General features: G+C 26.4%; 2 protein-coding genes and 2 long non-coding RNA genes across 5 annotated transcripts; 2 read left to right on the top strand and 2 right to left on the bottom strand.

Annotated features, from left to right (window-relative positions):
- Positions 1–3,141: 3,141 nt before the first annotated feature.
- Positions 3,142–4,866, bottom strand: LOC146723643 (uncharacterized). The gene is made up of 3 exons (XR_014924481.1): positions 4,760–4,866; positions 4,144–4,249; positions 3,142–3,495 (listed from the first exon to the last, which is right to left on the bottom strand). It is a non-coding gene; the product is annotated as an uncharacterized LOC146723643 (long non-coding RNA).
- An 8,718-nt stretch (positions 4,867–13,584) lies between these two features.
- Positions 13,585–17,524, top strand: ZC3H3 (zinc finger CCCH domain-containing protein 3). Its single transcript, XM_029308462.2, has 7 exons — positions 13,585–14,067; positions 14,242–15,157; positions 15,232–15,332; positions 15,452–15,611; positions 16,041–16,199; positions 16,401–16,596; positions 17,064–17,524. The coding sequence occupies exons 1-7, from the start codon at positions 14,004–14,006 to the stop codon at positions 17,481–17,483; spliced, it is 2,016 nt and encodes a 671-aa protein (XP_029164295.1). The 5' UTR covers positions 13,585–14,003; the 3' UTR covers positions 17,484–17,524.
- A 942-nt stretch (positions 17,525–18,466) lies between these two features.
- LOC114935611 (LETM1 domain-containing protein 1) lies at positions 18,467–20,793 on the bottom strand. 2 transcript variants are annotated; one of them, XM_029308486.2, is made up of 4 exons: positions 20,707–20,793; positions 19,441–20,183; positions 19,206–19,355; positions 18,467–18,942 (listed from the first exon to the last, which is right to left on the bottom strand). In XM_029308486.2, the coding sequence occupies exons 1-4, from the start codon at positions 20,753–20,755 to the stop codon at positions 18,760–18,762; spliced, it is 1,125 nt and encodes a 374-aa protein (XP_029164319.1). In that variant the 5' UTR covers positions 20,756–20,793; the 3' UTR covers positions 18,467–18,759. The 2 variants fall into 2 exon arrangements, with proteins under 2 accessions (XP_029164319.1, XP_085337658.1); XM_085481532.1 differs by having other exon boundaries at positions 18,852–18,942; positions 19,286–19,355.
- LOC114935612 (uncharacterized) lies at positions 19,620–22,034 on the top strand. The gene is made up of 4 exons (XR_003820524.2): positions 19,620–20,448; positions 20,540–20,784; positions 21,058–21,256; positions 21,476–22,034. It is a non-coding gene; the product is annotated as an uncharacterized LOC114935612 (long non-coding RNA).
- The last annotated feature ends 422 nt before the right edge of the window (positions 22,035–22,456 follow it).

Raw genomic sequence — 22,456 nt, 5'->3', positions numbered from 1 at the left:
AATTAATGACACCTAATTAAAATTAAAAAAATTAATTATAAAATTAATAGTAATTATAATTTTAAAAAATTATAGGGTGAAGTATTTTTGCACGATGTTGTGTAAAACTTAATCAAAATTATCTTAGAAAAAATTGTGTAAGGATTATACTATTGTCTATGTTTCTCTCTCATATTATCGCAATTAAAATAATTTTATTGACTATATATCCCAATTGCAATATACATAAAATTATGTATTTGCTTTAATCACATTAAATAGGTTATAACAAATATTTTATTAGAAATTTTTTATTAGAGAGAGAGAGAAATAATAGTGGTACATATAATAGGTATATATATGAATTATATTCCGAATCGACCTGTTAAAAAAAATTACATTAAAATAAATTTGATTTGCTAAAATTAAGCTTAAAACTTTTATGCTATTGTTTTTGATGCTGTCTAGTGATTTTGAAAAATTTCAGGTAATGACTTCGATCAGTCGAATAGAAAATGATCTTTAGTGTTTTTTTTTTATTATTCAAATCTGTACTATTTCTTGCAGATAAGGTACAAAAATAATTTTCAACATAATTTTGCTTTATTCTAATCTGAAAAAAAATTATATAATTTTGCAAATAAATACATTTATAGTTATTAGTGATATCATCTTTGAAACTAGTGTAAATATTTTGAAGAACGTTTCTCTTTTTAATACAATAATTGTGTGTCGTAACATTAATCAGATATTGTATTCAGCACAATTATACCATTTGTCAATATAAATTTTTAATGAGCTTTTAATGAAGTAGAGTTGCACGAGATGATATCAATCTTTTACAATGCAATAATGTTAAACATCATATCATTAAAAACTGATATTGACAAATGGTATAATTATGCAGATTACAATAACTATTAATGTTATGGCACAGAAATTCAGTATTAAGAAGAAAAGAAAACATTGTTAGAAATAATAAAAATATTTTCATCTTTCACAAAAAAGTGGACACCTAATCAATAATAACTAAGTATTTATTTGCAAGATATACATATAATTTATTTAATTATTTATTTATATTATTTTAATATTTTTACATGTGTTTTTCAGATTCTGATTCAGCAGGTAAAAGTATATTGAAAACTTGACTTTTGCACTTTATCTGCAAGAAATAGTAGAGTTTTTATAAGATAGTACTTATTATTGAATATAAAATCTCTACTTTAATTTTTTTTTTCAAAATCATCGGACAGTATCAAAATCTAGAAGCTTTAAATTAAATTTTGTTATCTCAAGTTAGATTTCAATACAATTTTAAGCAGGGGGTGGCCGATTTGACGTGGAATGACTCATAATATAGTATATATATAATATACCGAGTAAAATATTTTAAAGTATTTCAAAGCAGTATTTTAAATAACTTATTAGACATTTATTTTAAAATAGAATATAAAATTATAATATACACTGAATATACTACTTAGGCAACAGAATAGTTCAACAAATAAATTTACGCACACGTCGAGATATACGTAAATTTATTTGTTACAAGACATTCTATTAAAAGACATTCTGCAGAATGTAGCTCAAAAATAGAAATAATTTTATGGCATTTTTAATTTGATTAATTTCCGTTTTTGCCAGCCTTATATAATTCTCACGACGAAAATCAAATACGAGATACGTCACATAGCGGTAAATGAAAGAACTAACAATTATTTAATTAAAGAATATTTATAAAATAATTACTATAAATATTTATCTTTACATACCATAAATATTATATGAAATATTTAATCTATGTTTTTATAATATGTTAAATAAAGGTTTTTATAAAACATTTTCAAAATATAATATATTTGAAAAAAATATATATTCATAAATATTTATGAATCTTTATCATAAATATTGTGTGCTGTCTGGGTTATGATCGTTCTTTAAAGCAAGTTAAAAAAATAAATATTATATGTAATTAATAATATGTATAAATATATGTATGTATAAATATATGTATAAAACTTTATGAAATTTAGTTTTTGAATTTAAAAAAGAGAAAAAAAAGAAGAAGCAGCAATTGCCATATTAGATCACGTTCTTCAATCATTATTTGACAGTATTGAAGAAATTCAGCTAATAAGAATAATGAAAATTTTAATTTTAATGAGTTAAAAAAAAGGTAATACTTACAGTGCTGGAAAATACATCGGGATTAAGCTCGTTTTTTATTCAATCAAACTGAATTATTTTTTCTACGGGTTCGTTTGACTAGAGGGTCGCATCTTATTAAGACGACCGTAAAACGATAGCAAACAAATGATTCCGATCAATCTCATCGCATCCATAAGTGAATTCAATAAATGAACAGTGAAAGAAAATGGATAACTCAAGAAAGTTCTTCTAAGATATCGGGACATATATTTTCGAAAAAAGGCAGAAAACACGAGAACGAAATGAATAATTGTCTACAACTGCATCTTACACGCTATTTATTACTGCTGCACTGATGACTTGTCATTGTGATATACAAAGTGTTTTATTTTAATTTTTCCACGCAAATATCTAAAAAAATATGGACGATACGGAAAAATGTTTCAAATAAAAGTTGTTTGACTCGAAGGGAGATATAATGATGTAGATAGTGCCATTGATTTGATCTCGTAAAATCATGTAAAAGTCACGTAAAGGTCAATTTTAATTTTTTAAATAGAAATACCTATTTTTTATTGCATATTTTTATAGATTATCTTAACAGCTTTCTAAAGCCCTATAATAAATTATTATTTTTATGGAGTACTTTTTAAGTTATAAAGGTTTGAAGTTAACAATTTTTTGACATAAAATGTAAAATATATATATATATCTTATAAAATACTCAGTTTTCAGTAATTATACCTTAACACTTTTATGTACGGAATAATGAGACCAATCAAGTGGTGTACAAAAACACATAGTTGCTTATAAAACAAGTATGCAGCTGAATGTTGAATATTACATATTTTTTTAAAACAATTATCTGTTTTCTTTATGGCAGTTGATTGGTCTCATTATTCTGTGCAAAAAAGTATTAAGGTATGATTACTGAAAACTGAGTATTTTAATATTAATAAAAAAATATATAATTATATAAAAAAAATTAAGTTTTCTTTACACTTACTGCATAATATCTTCAGCATTATTTTGTGATATTTTTTTATTTGATTGATCTTTTTTCATCTTATTTGAATAACATTGAGCATCCAATTTTGCTGTTGCAATGCTTTTTGCAATCATTAACATATTTTTTTTTCTCCTTTATCCTTACGATTAATCAACATTTTGGAATTTGGAAACGGGTTAGGTAAATATGCATCATCTTGCATTACATCAATAGATAAATCTCTTTTGTATGGCTTCATGGAATGATATTTGTGAGAGTCTTCAATTGAGTATAATGTCTCAATATTTTCTGTTAATAAATCTTTAATTTCTAATTTATTATTCGCATCAAGCTTTTGTATACGCTTCACCTTTCCACTGAAATAACAAATCGATAAAAATAATTTTCAAGTATAAGCAGAAGCAATATTACAAAAAGAAATATATCTTTTTTTAATCCATCCATTTATATATACCCAGCTAGTTCAAAATTTATATAAGACAAATATTAATATAAATTGTGTATGAACTAGTTCCCAGAACTGTAGATCCTACATTTTATATTTTTATTGTATTAATGTATCTTAAAATTTAAAAATTCCAACTAATCGAAAAGAGCAAGATTCCACATCCTTTTTTCATTATTGAAAAGATTTATTATAATCTCTGTCTTTAAAGATTTTTATTTTTCTTAATTTATTATATATAAGATCCTGCACATATGCACCAGAGTATTGATGCATATTATAAACTTAAGTATAACTTGTGATAGTTTTATATACTTTAAATTAATAATATAACTTATATATTAATTACATATTAATTGTATATTTTATATATAAGTAATATATTGCACAATCAATAATTATAAGATTTTTTTATTAATACATTATACAACTATAGTATTACTAAGGAGAAAAATATATACATAGATTGACTTATTGATAAATTATGAATAATAAAATTTATATCACACAAGAGCAATGTCAATACAAAAATTATATCTTAAGTAAAGATTAAACATACGGATTCAATGAATGAGATGCATGTTTCAGCCACTGCATGTTATGTAGCTTGTTGACCATTGCCTTCTGGTTTACATAAAATGTCCTTTTTACATTTTCCATTATACCTGTTATAAATGTAATATTGTAACTAAATATTGATGCGACATACATGCAATTTAAGTTAAAGTTAAAAATAAAACAATTTCTTCTTTCGTCTTAATATGTTAAATCTCAACATCATTGTTTGGATGTAGAAAAATAGATTTTCCTAATATAGTTTGTAATAGCAACAATGTAACTAATGTAAAATGGTTTACTTTTCTCTTCAGTTATCTTAAAATTACGACAGGATTAATATCCTTCTTTTATGCATATATTTTTTCCATAATTTAATTCAGAATCAACAGAGCTTCCCAAAATACTGTATAAAACAAAGCTAAATTTTATGTAGTATTAATATTACATTCATCTATTTTAAATTTACGTTATTTAGTGGCACAATAATATTACACAGGAGTAAAAACATTATTTCTTCAAAAGATCATGTAAGTACAACAAAGATATGTAAGAAAGATAAGGTACAAATATGATAAAATTGTTAGAAATTGTTTAAATTATCAATAAACGAGAATTACAATGATAAATTCTTGAAACCAAAAGATATTCTTGCACACAAAACGCCCTTACACACAAAACAAATCTAATATTTTTTGCAAAACTCTTTTGCGTACAACCTAAAACCAAAAACTTATCTGCTTTAGGGAGGGAAAACTCGAATCACGTCAAATCTCGCTTATAGGAAAAATTCAAATCCTACTTTATCGACACTCAGCTAAACAAGATTCGAGTCTCGGCTAAATATAGTTTGAATTTTCACTAACAAGTAAAGTTACCTTTCTGTTACTCGCCGATTTTGATAAAACTCGGTATGCTTGTACAGTAGTAAAAAATAATAGACACGTATTTTTTTTATATCGACAATGGTGCACTTTTAAGGTTCGCGCAACCAATTTATGGTCTGAAAAATCCATTTTTTCTCGCTCTTTGCCGAATCCAAAAAAAAAACCGACGAGAAGGTGGCGAGAATCTATTCCCACTATTTCTTTTTGTATTTTTATTATTTATTATTTTTATTTTTTATTTTTTTAATTAAAAAATTTTTTTTTAATTAAAAATTTTTAATATTTTAATTTTTTATAATTGTTTTTACATTATTTATAATTACGTTACTTTTCTCTTATTTTTTCATTTTCATAATTTTTGCAGAAATGATAAAAAAATATTTCATACATAACGATTTTTCCGCACCAAGCACACTTTTAACTTAAATAAAATATCTTTGGAGAAGTCATTGTAACAATCCTTAACAGGGATTATTACTTGAAGTAGTTTGCAGATATTTTATTACATTCATGAAGAATTATTTACATAGAAAAGTAAAAAAACAAGAAAGTACTGTATTAGTATATAGAAAAATGAATATGAGATGCATTTGCGAAATAAGATAATTTTTAATATATTATTCCGTTGCAATAATATCTAATAAATTTGCATTTACGAAAACTTCACCAAAGGAAAAACTATCTATTTTCAAGAAATTGTTTTTTATATTTTTTAAGTATACCTAAAATTCCAATATTTTAATTCTGATGTTGATAAAGAAATGTGATCTCTCGAATGAGTAGTACCACGCAAATTAGCCAACCAAACATCGTATCCCTGATCCGCTAATAGATAAGCTAGAACACAAAATGAAAACACATTTGCAATCTTTTATTTGTATTTTTTTTCTCAGATGTTATATTTTTCCGTAGAAAAATTTTTATAACAAAATTAAGACCGTAATCTGATATTATAATTCATTTAATACAATTTTAATGAATTAATATATAAACAAGGTTAAGAAATAAAGAGTTACTTGTAACGAAGTTACAGTTACAGTTACTTCTTTTCGGTAACTATAACTTAACTTCGTTACTTTTCTCCATCTGTAACTGTAACTGTAAATTAGTTACATTTTTTTAGTAACTACCCAGCAAACACAGTATATAAATGTTATATACTTAAGCATGTTGCATGTAACGTATATGTTAGTTGTAATTTTCCACTCATAGATGTAACATTTTTAATATTACATATATTACATTGTAGTTATATTGTCATTATATCCTAAGATAGCACTGACTTATCAATACATCAATGTGCTATTTGGTATATAATTACAATATAACTATATAATGTAATATATGTTATATTAAAATGTTACATCTATATGAGTTGGAAATTACAACTAACATGGATGTTACATGTTACGTACACGTTATATTACCTGTTATATTCCGTTTTATTATATAGCAATGTAACAATTATATATATCGGTGTTTGCTGGGTAGTAACTATTTTAACAATTACTTCATGCACAGATTAATAGACAGATCGCCAAAGGCCTGTCTAAAGAAAAGATCGTCATTTTTGCCGCTTACCGACACACTTTGCCCCTGGTTTGAGTCCAGGCTAATAAAATTCTTTAATTTTACCAAAAAATTTTGCTTCTAGTGCGAGTTCAGGCTAAAATCCTTTGCTTATACGTGATGAGTTCATGCATTAATGGTAATCGCAAAGTTGCAAGCAAATCGATCAATTATTACATTCAAGAATTTTTCTAAATACATGACTGTGATTGTGCATAAAATGTAAGCTTCTTATATTTAAAATCATGTATAATATTATTTTTGAAAAGTAACTGAAAAGTAACGACTCGTTACTTTTTGAGTAACTGTAACTGTAACGAGTTATTTTTAAAAATCGGTAACTTGTAATTGTAACTATAGTTACTTTTTCAATGAAATAACTGTAACTGTAACTAGTTACTTTTACAAAGTAACTTTCCCAATCTTGTATATAAAATATATGTATATGTTTAATATATATACCTATCATGTAACAAATTTACTTTTAATTTTAAAATAATTTCAAAATTTAAGATGGATTAAAAATATACCTATCCTAATTAAATAGGTTTAAATAGGCAATGTTTACAATGTTTTTGTTTCTTGATGTTTTAATTCAATATTTTTTGATTAAAAGTAAAATTAACGATGTGATATGATCGACATTGTTAGCAAATTTTTCGGTGATTGAATAAGAAGTCGTACCAAGTGCTTTGCCTTTGCCAAGAGTGATCCAAACATATAGTCGTCGCTAAAAGCACCGTGTACCAGTAATACAGGTAGAGAGCCATTACCACCTGGAATACTTGTATGTAACGTTAAAAGATAGCCATCTTCTGTTGTTACAACGTGAGTTTCCGTAGGATAACCCGTTTTTTTTATTATCTCTGGCTGAAAGAAAAAACAATAAAATAAGAGCATAATATACATGTTCATAATAATGTAGCGTTTTGTAATAATCATTTAAATATAGAGGATTATATACAATATTATGTAATAAATATAAAGTATAATTGTATGATAATAATAATAGTGAATAATAATAAAATCTAAAATAAATTCAAATAAACATTAATAAGATCTGATTAAGTATATAAATATAGTTTTTAAAATATATAGAGGATATAATAATTATGGTATTTTTGCAAGGCAAAGTAGTGTAAGACTTAATTAAAATTATTTTAGAAAAAAATTGTTTAAAGGTTTAGATACCGGGTGTCCCAATATACTCCCCAGCAAACACCGATATATAATTGTTACATTGCTATAATAAAACGGAATATAACAGGTAATATAACGTGTACGTTACATGTAACATCCATGTTAGTTGTAATTTCCCACTCATAGATGTAACATTTTAATATAACATATATTACATTGTAGTTATATATTGTAATTATATACCAAATAGCACATTGGTGTATTGATAAGTCAGTGCTATCTTGGGATATAATGACAATATAACTACAATGTAATATATGTAATATTAAAAATGTTACATCTATGAGTGGGAAATTACAACTAACATATACGTTACATGTGTAACATGCTTAAGTATATAACATTTACACAGATTAATAGACAGATCGCCAAAGGCCTGCCTAAAGAAGAGACCGCCATCTTCGTGCGATAGACTTTGCCCCTTACCGACACACTTTGCCCCTGGTTCGAGTCCGTGCTAAATTTCGTAGACTTGAACCAAAAGACTTTGCCCCTGGTTCGAGTCCGTGCTAAATTTCGTAGACTCGACCAAAAGACTTTGCCCCTGGTGCAAGTCCAGGCTAAATTCGTTTGACATTACCAACAGACTTTGCCCCTGGTGCGAATCCAGGCTAATTGATCATGAGACCAATTTGAGAGATTTGGCCCCCGTTGTGTGTGTGTGTGTGTGTGTGTGTGTGTGTGTGTGTGAGAGAGAGAGAGAGAGAGAGAATATTTTACATATATGCATATATATATATAAAATTTATTAAATATAAAAAATATATTTTTTACACATAAAATGTTTTTTTTATTGAAATAATCACAATTTTAAATGTGATATAACACAGTGTTCAAAAATTTTTTAATTAAATTTTTTAATTAAATTTTATTAAAGAAAATTACTTGAAATTTTTTACATTAAGAATTTAAAGGCTCCTTATTCTCTTGTAGAAATTTATCACTACGCCAATTAATCACTTATTTTGAGTATTTAAAATACTATAATATACAGTAATTTAAGTATTCGAAATAAAAGTGATTAATTACTCGAAATAAGTGATAAATTGGCGTTACTAGTAATAAATTTCTATAAGAGTTGAAATAAAGTATAAGAGATAAATAGGCTATATGTGAGCCGTATGCGAAATGTGAGATGTAAGACGCATATTGAAATTTAATTTTTCGATATAACTTTCAAAAATGTACACGAGGTACAAAAAATTAGCTTGGACATTTGTAAGACTTAAAATTGGGATTAATTCTCAATTCTATTAATTAAATTTCGATATAACACACCTTACATCCGCGCACGGCTCACATATAGCCCATTTATTAGTGCAATTTTTAAGTTCCTTATTTTTCAAAGTTCACCTTTTTACGTTATCAAATATTTTTGGTACGTTTTCAAGAATTTTATATTTTTACTTACCGCAGTTTCTTATCCAAATGTAAAATCTTTTATCGCAGTCTATAAAAAATTGAAACAATTTACAATTTTATGATATAATATTATTATTATTACAATTTCTATATATATGCACATCTGTCAAATATCGTGATTTATTTCACATTATTATTATCTATTTTAATAAAAAAAAAACAAAAACACTTGCAACAATCAAAAATAAACCGCCTGCCGCGAACGGAAAATGCCAAGAAAGCACGCAATTTCCGCGAATCTCGTAATTTTTTTGAAAAATCAACAATTTCAACGAAATTGTAAATTCTTCAAATCACTGCACAAGTATAATTCACAATAATAATTTGCAGTAACTACGATAAAAAATCGTATACTGAAAACCGCAAACGAAAGTGCAATGGGAGTAAGAGTAAAGTCTGTGATAAAATTAATTGGCAATAGAAAATTAATAATTTTCAAATAGAAAAATTTTGAAATTACCGAGGATTTACAAATAATAAAGTAAAAATATTAAATAATTTATGTTTTCGAATTTTGCTCGCGGAGAGGATCTTTAAAACAAGATTTTTAGAAGAGAGGACCTTTAAAATATAAACAGGCAAAAACGTTGGAAAAATTAAAGCGCGCGTTTAAACAGATAAACGCAATGAAATAAATACGCAATTGTTTTTACTTATCGCTGTAAGCTCACAAGCTTCTGACGTGCTATACACTTTTATATAATATATACAAGGTGTCCGGTAACTAACGGACCAATGATTAAGGGCGGATTCTCTGGCCAATTTGGAGACGATTTTTCCTTAGCAAAAATGTTGAGAAGTCAATAATTTTCGAGTTATAAGCGATTGAAAAAAATAGGTTTTTTGAAAACTAAACGTTTTGGAGTTAAAAGTCTAACATAATTACATTCTTCAGTTAATTTCAGGTAGAGTTTACTATAATAAAATTTTAATTTAAGGCTTAGTTATAAAGATACATAATGACAAAGATTGGAAAGTTGTAAAAAATGATGACCTTTTTCGACATTTTCGCTGAGGAAAAATCGTTCCCAAATTGACCAAAGAATCCATTTGTAATCATTGGTCTGTTAGTTACCGGACACCCTGTATATTGGACACGAGTTTCGTTTGTTTCAGATTCTCGAGAGTTGAAGTAGGAACATACGAGTATCATATATCGTTTGTGACTTGCCGAATGAAAGCAAGACAGAGAGCGAACGAGATGATGAGCTTAATAGCTCATAATGTTATAAATAAATAAATAAAAAATTATAACCTGACCTACTAGTTATTGAATCTTTTTTTAATAAAATATTTCATTATTATTATCATCTAAGTCTAAGTCGTTTAATTACTTTTTAGTTTTTTAATAATTAATTTAATTTATTCTAGTCATTTTTATATGAGAAAAATAATATCACGTATACGTTTTATAATGAATTAATATATTTCGGGAACCGAATTATATATTCTTAATAATATAAAAGTGTTCAAAAATTATATTTGACTTTTAATTTTAATTATTTTATAGCAAAGAGTTCCGAAATCTCTTACACACATAATGGGGATTTTTTTCATCCATATAATTCGCAATTAAGTATATATGTTAATTATTAATTTTAATAAAATAAAAATTAAAATTAAAGGTCAAATATAATTTTTAAACACAAATATATTAAATTAATTATAAAACGTATACCCATGATAGTATTTTTCTCGTACAAAAATAATTAGAGTAAATTAAATTAATCATAAAAGATTAAAAATTAATTAAGGGGTTATACCTACCTGCAAACTTCAAAAAAATCGATTTTTGGATTTTGATATTTTCTTAAAGTACATACTTTCAAAAATATTCCCTGCAAATTTCAAGTCGATTCGACAAAAATTAACGAAGTTATGTGAGTTTAAAGGTATACTGGTGTGAACGTATCCTGCTGTTTAGAAGCAGGGTACAGAAACGGGTCTCAGGTATCGAACGGCAGCTGCGACGCGGACAAAAGCGGTCTCTATACAAAGCCAAAATATATATAAATAAATAATATATATAAATATATATAAATATATATATAAATATATTATTTGGTTGTGAACTTAATTTGAAACTTCAAATGCGTTTTTCTCAAAACAGCATTTTTAAAATCGGTGACCAAAATATCTCGAAAACCGCTGCATCGATTGAAATAAAATTTGGTAGACATCTTTAATACTAAAAAATCTAGTGCCCGATCGTGGCTTTTGTTTTTTCGTTGCGTATTTTTTTTTAATAATAAAAAACGAGCGAATTTTTGGTAGCAAAATCATACCTTCAAATTTGAACAGCCGCCATTTTGTCGCAAATTAATTTTTCAAAAAAATGAACGATCGGGCACTAGATAATCTTATATATTAACTAAATTTCTCGGGTTTTTTGATTTCTGGTAAACCAGTTCAAAGTTAGAGTGGTCACCGCAAAACGCTTTTCAAAAAACTGCTTCTGGAAGATTAAGCATATCTTTTTTATTTATCAACATTTTGCAATAAAAAAAATACTAAATAATCTTTGAAATATATATATTTGAAAACATAAATGTTCCTTTCCAAAGCACTTCAAATATTTAAAAAAAAAATTCCCAAAAATACGTGTTTTTCAGACCTTGCAGGTAGGTATAACCCCTTAAAGAATTTAAACTTATATTTTATATAATAATAATAAAACATTTTATTACGTCAAACCGTCGTGAAATAATTAAATAAAATTTGCTAGTTACGTCAAAGTCAAGTTTTCTAAGCTTATAAAACATTTTATTAAAAAACAGATTCAATAAATATAAGTACATGTTATATATATACTTATATTTATTGAATCTGTTTTTTTTATAAAATGTTTTATTATTATCATATATAATATAAATTATTTAATTATTTTTTTATTTTTTTATGAGTAATTTAATTTGTTCTAATTATTTTTGTACGAGAAAAATACTATCACGGGTATACGTTTTATAACGAATTAAATATATTTATGTTCAAAAATTATATTTGACCTTTAATTTTAATTTTGTATTTTATTAAAATTAATAATTAACATATATACTTAATTGCGAATTATATGGATGAACAAAATCCCTATTATGTGTGTAAGAGATTTCGGAACTCTTTGCTAAAATAATTAAAATTAAAAGTCAAATATAATTTTTGAACACTTTTATATTATTAAAAATATATAATTCGACTCTCGAAATATATTAATTCATTATAAAACGTATACGTATTAGTATTTTTCACATATTAAAATGATTAGAATAAATTAAATTAATTATTAAAAAACTAAAAATTAATTAAACGACTTAGACTTAGATGATAATAATAATGAAACATTTATTAAAAAATAATTATAATAGGTCAGGTTAATATTTTATTTATTTATTTATTTATTTATTTATAACATCATAAAATTCTGTCCTTTCCGAAATACGCGAACGCTACGAAAAGATAAATTTCGTACATGCCGCCGGACGAGTTCATGAGCATGAGACGCTCATCTTAGGAACGTATTAATAGTTACTGCATTGACCACTACCACGATATGGCGCTGAAATCAGTGAGAAATGCTGGTCTCTCCTTCATCCAGACCTTTGGCGATCTGTCTATTAATCTGTGACATTTATATACTGTGTTTGCTGGGTACGTTTAGAGTGTTCAATTCATCATGCGCAAAGTTCGAGGCTCCGGAATATCTTGAAAAATATAAGTTTTATAAAAAAATGCTTCAGGTAGAAATTGTAGTTTGAAAACACTTCTTTACTGATTTTGTTTGGACTTTGAATGATATTGCCAACGACAGGTAAAATAATCTCGAATTTTTTAAATAGAACCACTGTATATTTTAATATATTTTTTAAATCGATTCCTCATAATATTCTGCATAAAAAATTAAAAGAATTAGAATGATCAAGAAGTGCATATAGTTAACAAGATATACTATATATAATAACTTGACGCGCGGTTGATAAAATGTTATTATATTAACAAAAAACTATTATTTGCTAAATGTTAATAAAATAGTTTTCCTAAACTTCCCCAAACGATTCCTAAATTATATAATATAAAATAATTTAAAAATATTCAATTTCTTTGCTCTACGGTGGGTTAAAAGTCGGATAGAATTCCTAGAGTGCCATTCTTGCGATAGCAGCCAATCATAATTCGACAAAATCATGTACTTGTCATATGACGAATGTAATAAATCTGATGGTGTTATTTGTATATTTCTATTTCTATTTCTTCTCTTCATCGCTTAAACATATATATTTATTTAGTTTTAAATACAGAAATTTCGTAAGCATTAAATAGGCTTTTTATCTTTGCTTCTTAATTTCTGCGCTTAAAAGGAACAACAAATAAATAAAAAGTACAGTAAAAAAGTGTAAGTAGAATGAACAGACGTCTAATTCTAATTGCATGAATATCGTTGCATCGATCGCATCGATTTATTGCAAACTTCAGATGTTTAAAGTATTTAAACGGAGATAAAATAAATAATATATAATTAATAAAACTGAAATTATATAAAGTTTGTGATGTGTCCTATGGAAATCACGTGATTTCGTCACCATTACATGTCCTGTCCCTGTCAAGGCGCAACACTTCACACGTCACAACATCTTTAGTACAGCCCATCTCTTTATGACCCACATGTGGCATTGAGTTTGATCGTTATTGCAAAATAGCGTCAAGATTCGTTAAAAAAAACTATTCGAAAAAGTGTAATTACGTTTCAAGAAATTTCGAGAAACGTTCTTCGTAAGTTCTCGAAATTTTTAAGATGGGAGTCCCATCATCTGCAATTACAGAAATCAAGAGGTTAAGTGAAATTCCTTTTTTAAAAGGTGAGCTTATAATTTTCTCGATTAGAATTAATCTGTTCAAAATATCTTTCTTGAATTTTTGACTCTTAATAAAGCATATGGCACTATGTTTTTACATATTTTATTAAGTTATATTGTTAAGATAATTTTTTCAGCCTTAATTTATAAGAAATTAATCGTTTTATATAATTGTAGATCAAAAAGAGGAATATGGACAGAAGAATGTACTTCTAAATTCACAATGCAATCAAAAAATTAATTCAAATCGAATTTTCAAGTCGTTTGTAGAGTCTAAAGTTTATGCAGATGTAAAGAACACAGTTCATGCTTCGCGTTCAAATCCTCATTTATTCAAGGACTTGGAAAGGGCACGTGTAAAATCTCAATTAATTCCCATAAATGTTCATGTCAATCCAAACTTTAAAGCGCAAAATCCAACTGTACATATCAATCCAAATGTTTATGCTAAACCTTTAATACATATTAATCCGAAAGTAATGCACAATATTGCTAGTTTAAATCAAAATAAGCCAAATAATATAAACACAACAAATGCGAATATAGCGAAAGCTAGCATAAGTAACAATAATAAGTTACCTGATATTAAAAGAGCTATATATGTTAATCCAACATTGTTGAAGAAATTGTCTTCCTCTAAAGAAAAATTGGCAGAATCTAAATCAATTTCTAAAGAATTAATTTCTAAAGAATTAGTCACAACAGAGCGACCAGTTTGTTCAAGACTAAAGCCTGTGAAAAATACTGACAATCAAAAGATTTCTACAAAGAGGACTGGTAATTCTAGTTTTGTGATTTTGTCACGTAGAAAGCTCGTGAGAGTACTTCGTTCTCCAAAAATTGTGTCAAAAAGTTCTCTATTATCTCAATACAAGTTATCAAAATCTCCAGACTTAATAGGAAAAAAAGTTGATAAAACAAGATTACAAATGAGAATTTCATTAGCAAATAATGCATTACAATCTACAAGTAAATCTAATTTATCAAAATTATGTATCAACAAAGCTAATAATAATTCTAAAGTAACCAAGTATAAGATTGACAGAACTACATTAAAAGTTAAAAAAACCGATCTTTCAAAAAAGAAAAAGATGTATGTATTATTTGCTTACATTATATCTAATTAATTATAAAATAAAAAATTTTATAAAAGTGTTCACATTATAGAGAAGGAGAAAAAGACACAGAAAAGAAACTTGTTACTATCGGTGGTATTGTGTATAAAGCTTCTAAAAATAAATTAATACGGAAGAATTCTTCATTAAAACGTATGTGCATCATATTGTTTAGCATTTTATTATTGTATTAGGTGTATTGTATGTAAATTTTTTATTCGTAAATATTATTTATTTAAAAATACATTAAATTTGTTTCTATGGAATTTCAGGAAAACGATCATTTAATGGGAAAAACGATAAACTTATTTATGACAAGAAACAACGAATCAGCAAAGAAACTGTAAATTGTACATTAGGAGCAAACATCAGTAGTAAAACACAATTTACCTTCAACGTATTATTGAAAGCCACTTACAAAAATAGTATCAGGTATGTATAATGATATACATTCATCAATACTATACTAAGCAATTTTGTCTATTCTAAACTCATTGAATCAAGAATATTTTCTCTTTTAAATTTTTTAAAAATGTTTGCTATTCTAATGAGAACTGCAAAATAAAACTGTTGCATACTTTAGCTTTGTTTTCTCAATATGATCTTTTAACAAACTTGAATACAGTTATTTCATATTGTATATAAAAATAAATAATGTTTTATTACAATAATTTTACAATATAAGCAATTAACTTAATGAAAAAATAGTATAGAAAAAAAAGACTTAATTTAGAAAAACAATTAATTTTAAATAAGGAAAGGCTAAAAAAAATGGAAAATTGAGTTTACACAAGAAACTTGTTTTTTGTATAAATTTTTGAAGTTCACAATTAAGAATTTTATTAAAATTAATTTTTGCAGCAACAAAGCAAAACAAAGAAGCATACGAATTTTACGAAATAAAATGCACAAGAATAATCAGCCATGTTTAATTTTTCAACGATTCGGATCTTGTCCAAACCATGAAAAAGGAAAATGCCCCAAACGACATGATAAAAAACAAGTGTCACTCTGCAAAAAGTAAATAATTATCTAAGTGTCTAATATATGTATAATTAATCATCTTAATGTTTGCAACTCGAATATTTAATATATTATAAATAGTTAATATTACATTAAAACTCTATTGTATATTAAAACTACTTGTTGAATGGAAATTAAAATTTTAGAAAATTAAAAACAATAAAAGGAGATTAAACTTGTAATTTTTTCCATATCTAGATTTCTGCAAGGAAAGTGTTTTGTAGACAAATGTTCTCTATCACATGATGTCGGACCTGAAAAGATGCCTACATGCAAGTACTTCCTCGACGGCTGCTGCACAAGAGACGACTGTCCTTATCTTCATGTTAAAGTATCTTCAAATACTTCAATCTGCATAGATTTTTTACAAGGATATTGCGCTAAAGGAACCAAGGTAACATATTTAATTCTTATCTTTTAGTCCATCATTTGTTTATTATTCTTTTAAATGCTCATAATTAAGAGATAACAATTTATTATAAACAAATTCCTCTTAGAAATCTCAAACACGCGATTCACGGCCTGTGGATAGTTACATCATAAGATTCATAGATTTTTATGGTAGAGGCAATTCAAAACGATGATTCCAATTATCGAAATATACGAAATGGTTGTACTAATACATAAAATTTTTTTTTCTTATGTGGCGATATTGACTCTTATACGTGACCTGCAGGCGTGAAGATATGAGTCTGAGACAATTGACATAAGAGGAAGAAAAAATATATTTAAATTAAAAATTTAGGGATTATAAGATGAAGATAATATTTTAATCATAACAGAAAGATGCCTTATGTGAACGACATAATAGCTTATAGTAATATTTTGTAAAGCATAGAATACTGATTTGTTCTCCTACAGTGTCAACGACGTCACGAGTATCTTTGTCCAGAATTTAACAAGTCCGGAAACTGCAGCAAAGGTGAGTCTTGTCCTTATCCTCATAAATCGCATTTACTTGATTCCGAAAAAAGTACTAAATACTCGAGCAAAATGCACAATGTGAAAAAGACCATGCTTACAACAAAGAATGATTCTGAGATGTCCAATATGGAAAGCAGATTAAGATATTATGAAATAAATGACGATTTAACTGAACATCTTGAGAAAAAGAAAAGAACTTCAATTACCGATTGTACAAAACAAATTCAAATTAAGGAAATGGAAAAGTCATTAGTCGAGGAAGGTGAATGTATATCAGATAAGACAACTTGCCGGTCTAATAATAATAAAAAAAAGCGGGTTTCTACAGGCAGTTATATCCCTATTGATTTATCTTAATATTTATACATATTTTTAGAATAAATAATTTTTTAAATTAATTAGATCGTTATTACCGCGATTATTGAATTAAACTAAGGTTTAAATGAAAGTATTTAGAGATTTCCTTTTTATTATATTCTAAGATTTTTCACAATACAATTATTGAAAAATTAAAAACTAAATTGAATTTATTATTATTTTTATTTAATGGAATACATTCTATTTATAAATGCGCTTTATAAATGAATAAAACTTTTCTATATATAACAATACTATCAATATATGAATATTGAAATGTGCTGTGATATATCGTCAAACATTATAAAATTATTTCGGATATATATTATATAAAATATATATTATAAATTATATATATAAGTTATATATACATATAAATATATATATATATATTATATATATAAATATATATAATATTATATGTTCGTATAAATATTATTGTGTAAATTATAAATATAATAAAAAATACAATTTATACTAATCTTAAACATTTCTTTATCAACAAATTACCTTTAGTAAACAAAATTCCTTTCCTGATAACAAAATTTTTTCATTATATGCATTTATATATATTATACATATATATAAATTCTTTAAATTGCTGGACACACATAAAGTAGGAAAATAATGTAACACATTCAACATAGGAGGAGATTTAAAAAAGTTGAACATTTACAAATTTCAAAAAAATATATTTGAATAAATAGAAGGATATATTATTAGAATATATATAAATATAAATAATTTAGTTTTTTGCATAAACATATCTAGTAGTAGATTTAACTGTATAGTTAACAAACTAAATACTAAATTTACATTCTTCAGTATAAGAAGTACAAAAGCGTAAATTTACACTCTTATTTTTTATATATATGTTCAATTTTTTTTAATATATAAAGTAACAATTTATAAATATAGATAGAAATATAGTAAATTTTTGTTATACAATATATATACAGAATAATTCATTGCAATTGCTTTCTGTATATATTGCACGAAAAGTTTAAAGATATATATATGTATCTGTTAAGAGATATTGATTGACGATAGAAATATTAAGCATTTAAAAAAACGATGTTTACTTCGGTATTCACAAATGAAAGAGCAATATATTAACTCTAATAATTTAGTAATATATGAAAAATATTTTTAAGCAAAATATCAATTCTAAATTGACTAGAAATTTCAAAATATAAATTTTTGTGAAAGTTAATATTATTAAAATTAATTGTCTGAGATCTCGCAAAAACGAAGAAGTCATCTTTTTTGTTATTTTTTAATTATTATATATAAGGATCCAATTTGTTGAATGGTTATAAGCTAACAAAATTGGATTATGCAATAACAAAGATATATTACTTTTGTCAATAGATGCTGAGACCTCTAACCATTGCTCAAGCCAGCTTCTCATATTTTCTATAGACATGTTGGCAGGGTTTAAACCTCTAAAGGATAGAGCCTAAAAAATAAATTAATTATAAATTAATATTTTTTTTTGCATATAGTACTAAAACAAGATTTTCATTGAAATAATTATAAGTTATAAAATTCTTAGAATAAAAAGTAAATTTCCAGAGATAAAAAATAAAAATAATATCAGTATATATAACACAACAATATGACTTCTTTGATTTGAGGCAATAAAATAAATTATATTCTTTTATTCTAGATATACATATTTTCCAGTATTCTGTGAACATAAAGTTAACAAAAGGTATCTACCCATCGCATTGCTTCATTAGGCATTGCTTTTACTCCTCCTTCTCTTATAATAGCACGATCCATTCGCAAAATTAACATACCCCTTTCCATCAATCTTTTTCTTTTGAAAGGTCTCCACAAAGACATGCCGTGTATTGCTAATAACTCTTTCTAAAAACAAAAGAAACATAAATGTTAAAACAGCCTTCAGAGAAGAGTTTAGAAGCAACGAGTGCATTTTAACTTGTGAATTTACCATGTGTTTCCTCTTCAGAGTATTGAGGGAATATGGTGGACCCGAGAAGAGCTCAGAACAGACTATAATATTTTTGGTAGTTGGATGCGTACCGCTTCCTAGACAGGCTATAACATCTCTCCACTTTATCCTGAGCGTTTGATCCTTGATTGTCTTAAACTCTGCTTGCATGCATCTAAACAGCAACCTATTGTGCTTGAGTCTTCTTTTGTGATCGGAGAGCATAAAGTCTAATTTCTGCTGCAGAGTCCAATAGTGTGACGTCAACAGGTAGCGTGGAAAGTAAATGGCCAGAGGAAAAATAATGTAATTCGTAAACGGGACAGCCGACAGTAGAAACAACGGCGACAATTTTCGCAGATCTTTCGGCATCGTGTGCATCAGCTGCAGCTCCTCTCGCGTTAAGTTATCGGTGCCGTTCAATCCCTGTTTCTTGATCGCGGATACGAATTTCTTCAGGTCCGCGTACACGTCTTTGCTGCCGACGCTGAACACGCGGTACACCTGCATCGTACGTGGGAATCTCTGCTCGAGCGTGCTCTCGTAGTTCTTGATGTAATTCATGTACCTGCCGAACCAGTATTTTTTCATGTTAGCCACTTTGCCGGGCTCGTCCGCGCTCTTCACCGCTTTGACAAGTCCTCGTTGTATCGGGATGCGTTTCAAAGGCTCCAACGCGGTTTTACTCTCCCGGACGAACATCCTGGATATCATTTTGTACATTTTGAGACCCTGAATCGATGCTGGAAAAAATGCAAACACAAGCGCTATATTACGCTACCACGATCAGCTGTTTCCTCCGCGATCAGCTGATCCCGAAGGATCTCTCGCTTTCGAACGTTCTATTATTAGTTTATTAGTGGAGTATTTTGCGAAAATTCTTGAAATTTTTGTTTTATTATTATTAATCTTTGCGTTTTATATTGTGATAATGTTTGTGATAAATTATATCGTTACAATCTTGTAACGCATCAAATGTGCAGTTTTGTGGGTTATTTTTTCCGAACGGTAAGCATTTTATATTTTTTAGTTTAGGTTAACTTTTTTTTATATTTTGCTTTTTTATGTTTAAAATAAAAATAATATGTTAAAATTGAAGAAGCAACAGCAAACGACGATGATGAGGAGCAGTCGCATGCTGAAGTGCGACGTTGAGAAGATGGTTTCAAAGAACGAGATTACGAATCTAAATTCGATTACAAAAATTATTACAGTGGACATAAAGAAGTTTTATCATCTGCTACAACCAGAGAATCAAAATAATACCTTTCAAAGCTGCCACACCATTGGCGGAGGAATGAAAACCTGATGGCATTGCACTTAATGCTGTTTGGCCAAAAACAGGTATGTTGATACTGTACTTTTATTAGGCATGACTAACAAGAAAATAATTATAGTATTTATAGTGTGTTAGACAAATATTATCAACATATTGTTTCAAATGTAGAAAATACTGTCGACTCTGTATTAAAAAAAAAAGATAATGAAAATCTTCGTTTTTGAAACAATTGTTATTTAATTGACTTTGAATCGACAATTTATAATTCTAAGACTGCATGCGTTACATATATTAGACAATTTATTATATAAAATTTATTTGTATTATCTTATTTTTAGCTATATATACTGCTGCAATGGACATGTTGACAGGTTTAGATTCAAGTAATGCTTGCCGAAAATCAGAAATTATATGGCAGCTGTTTATGCCTTGCTTTGTAAAAATAGCAAATCTACTACTGGCGAGTTTCTGATCGACGAAAACATATTAAGAAACGAGGGCATTACTGATTTTACAAACTATGCATGTAATCCAGAGGTATCATTTTTTTCCATTTTAAAAATAACACAAAAATTAAGACATGATTATAAATAATAATTTATGAAGATTTTATATTATTTTGTATTTTGTTATTCAAATCGTTTTCTGCATACATATAAAATATTATAAAAACATGTAGAAAGTATTTTAACATGTTAAGTATTATAAGCTAATAATTGTTTTTGTAATCAACATTTGTAATTTTTTTTTTTTTAGCAATCAAGGACAAGTTAATGATGGATTTCTTTTTGGATGATGATAACAATACTTTAAACATCGAAGATAAGAAACAAAATTCAGACAAAATAATAACAATGAAGTGGGACAGATGGAACGTATATTTATTGCAATTAATCATTATTTAATTATATGTATATATATAATGATCTAGTAAAAAAAAAAAAGAAAAAACTGAACTAACGCAATATATCAATTTAATGTAAAAGAAAACGAAGCTGGTATCTAGATTTAAAAAATCTGCGACATTTTCTTTATGATATCTAAATATATTTTTGTCAATATATAAAATCTATAATTATGTATATAATATATAAAATTATATATAATGTAAAATTTATTGATAATTATAAATATTCATGTCATTTTTAATTTAAGATTCTAAAATTTTCATTTAAAAGTATCATTTAATGATGTTAACAATAATATAATTATAAACTGGAAAAAAAACTGTTTTTCCATCCTCTTTTGGGTGCACCTCCCTAAAAATAATTCTGCCGGCGTCCATGGTTAATTATGTTGTATTTGCGATATAATTATAATTAAAAATTGCAATTTTTTGTTTTCTATTCAACAATTTTATCAGCATTTCAATTATATACATATATATATTTCTTATTATACATTTTCTTGAAAGTTTATTTAATAAATATACTATTCGTGGCTGCAAATATTTTATTTGATTAATTATGTATTTTTTATCTTTTTACATAAATTAATTTATCGCTGATTTGTAGGACTACAGGAAAAAAATTGACAATCTGTATTTATTTTTTTCAAATATTGTTAGTATCTATTTATTTATTTATTATCTTCACATCTTAATTAGTAAATTAACGAGCAATATGTTTAGTTTATATTTTATAATATAAATAATGATTTGAACGTTGTCGTTCAATTTCTCGTTCGACTTCTCGTTCGATATCTCGATCTATCGCGTTCGCCAATTTTCATTCGCGC

The sequence above is a fragment of the Nylanderia fulva genome, unplaced genomic scaffold (assembly GCF_048542155.1).
Source record: "Nylanderia fulva isolate GAGA-0341 unplaced genomic scaffold, ASM4854215v1 Scaffold18, whole genome shotgun sequence".
Taxonomy (NCBI): Eukaryota; Metazoa; Arthropoda; class Insecta; order Hymenoptera; family Formicidae; genus Nylanderia; species Nylanderia fulva.
The sequence above is the reverse complement of the archived record's forward strand: the minus strand, read 5'-3'. Positions and strand labels throughout refer to the sequence as shown.

Coding starts and splice junctions, on each gene's coding strand:
- ZC3H3 (XM_029308462.2), top strand. CDS start 14,004: ATGGGAGTCCCATCATCTGCAATTACAGAAATCAAGAGGTTAAGTGAA. Junction 14,068..14,241: donor TGAAATTCCTTTTTTAAAAG/GTGAGCTTATAA, acceptor ATATAATTGTAG/ATCAAAAAGAGGAATATGGA. Junction 15,612..16,040: donor ACTTACAAAAATAGTATCAG/GTATGTATAATG, acceptor TAATTTTTGCAG/CAACAAAGCAAAACAAAGAA.
- LOC114935611 (XM_029308486.2), bottom strand. CDS start 20,755: ATGCCATCAGGTTTTCATTCCTCCGCCAATGGTGTGGCAGCTTTGAAA. Junction 20,184..20,706: donor TGGTGTGGCAGCTTTGAAAG/GTATTATTTTGA, acceptor CATTTTTTCCAG/CATCGATTCAGGGTCTCAAA. Junction 18,943..19,205: donor CTAATGAAGCAATGCGATGG/GTAGATACCTTT, acceptor TTTATTTTTTAG/GCTCTATCCTTTAGAGGTTT.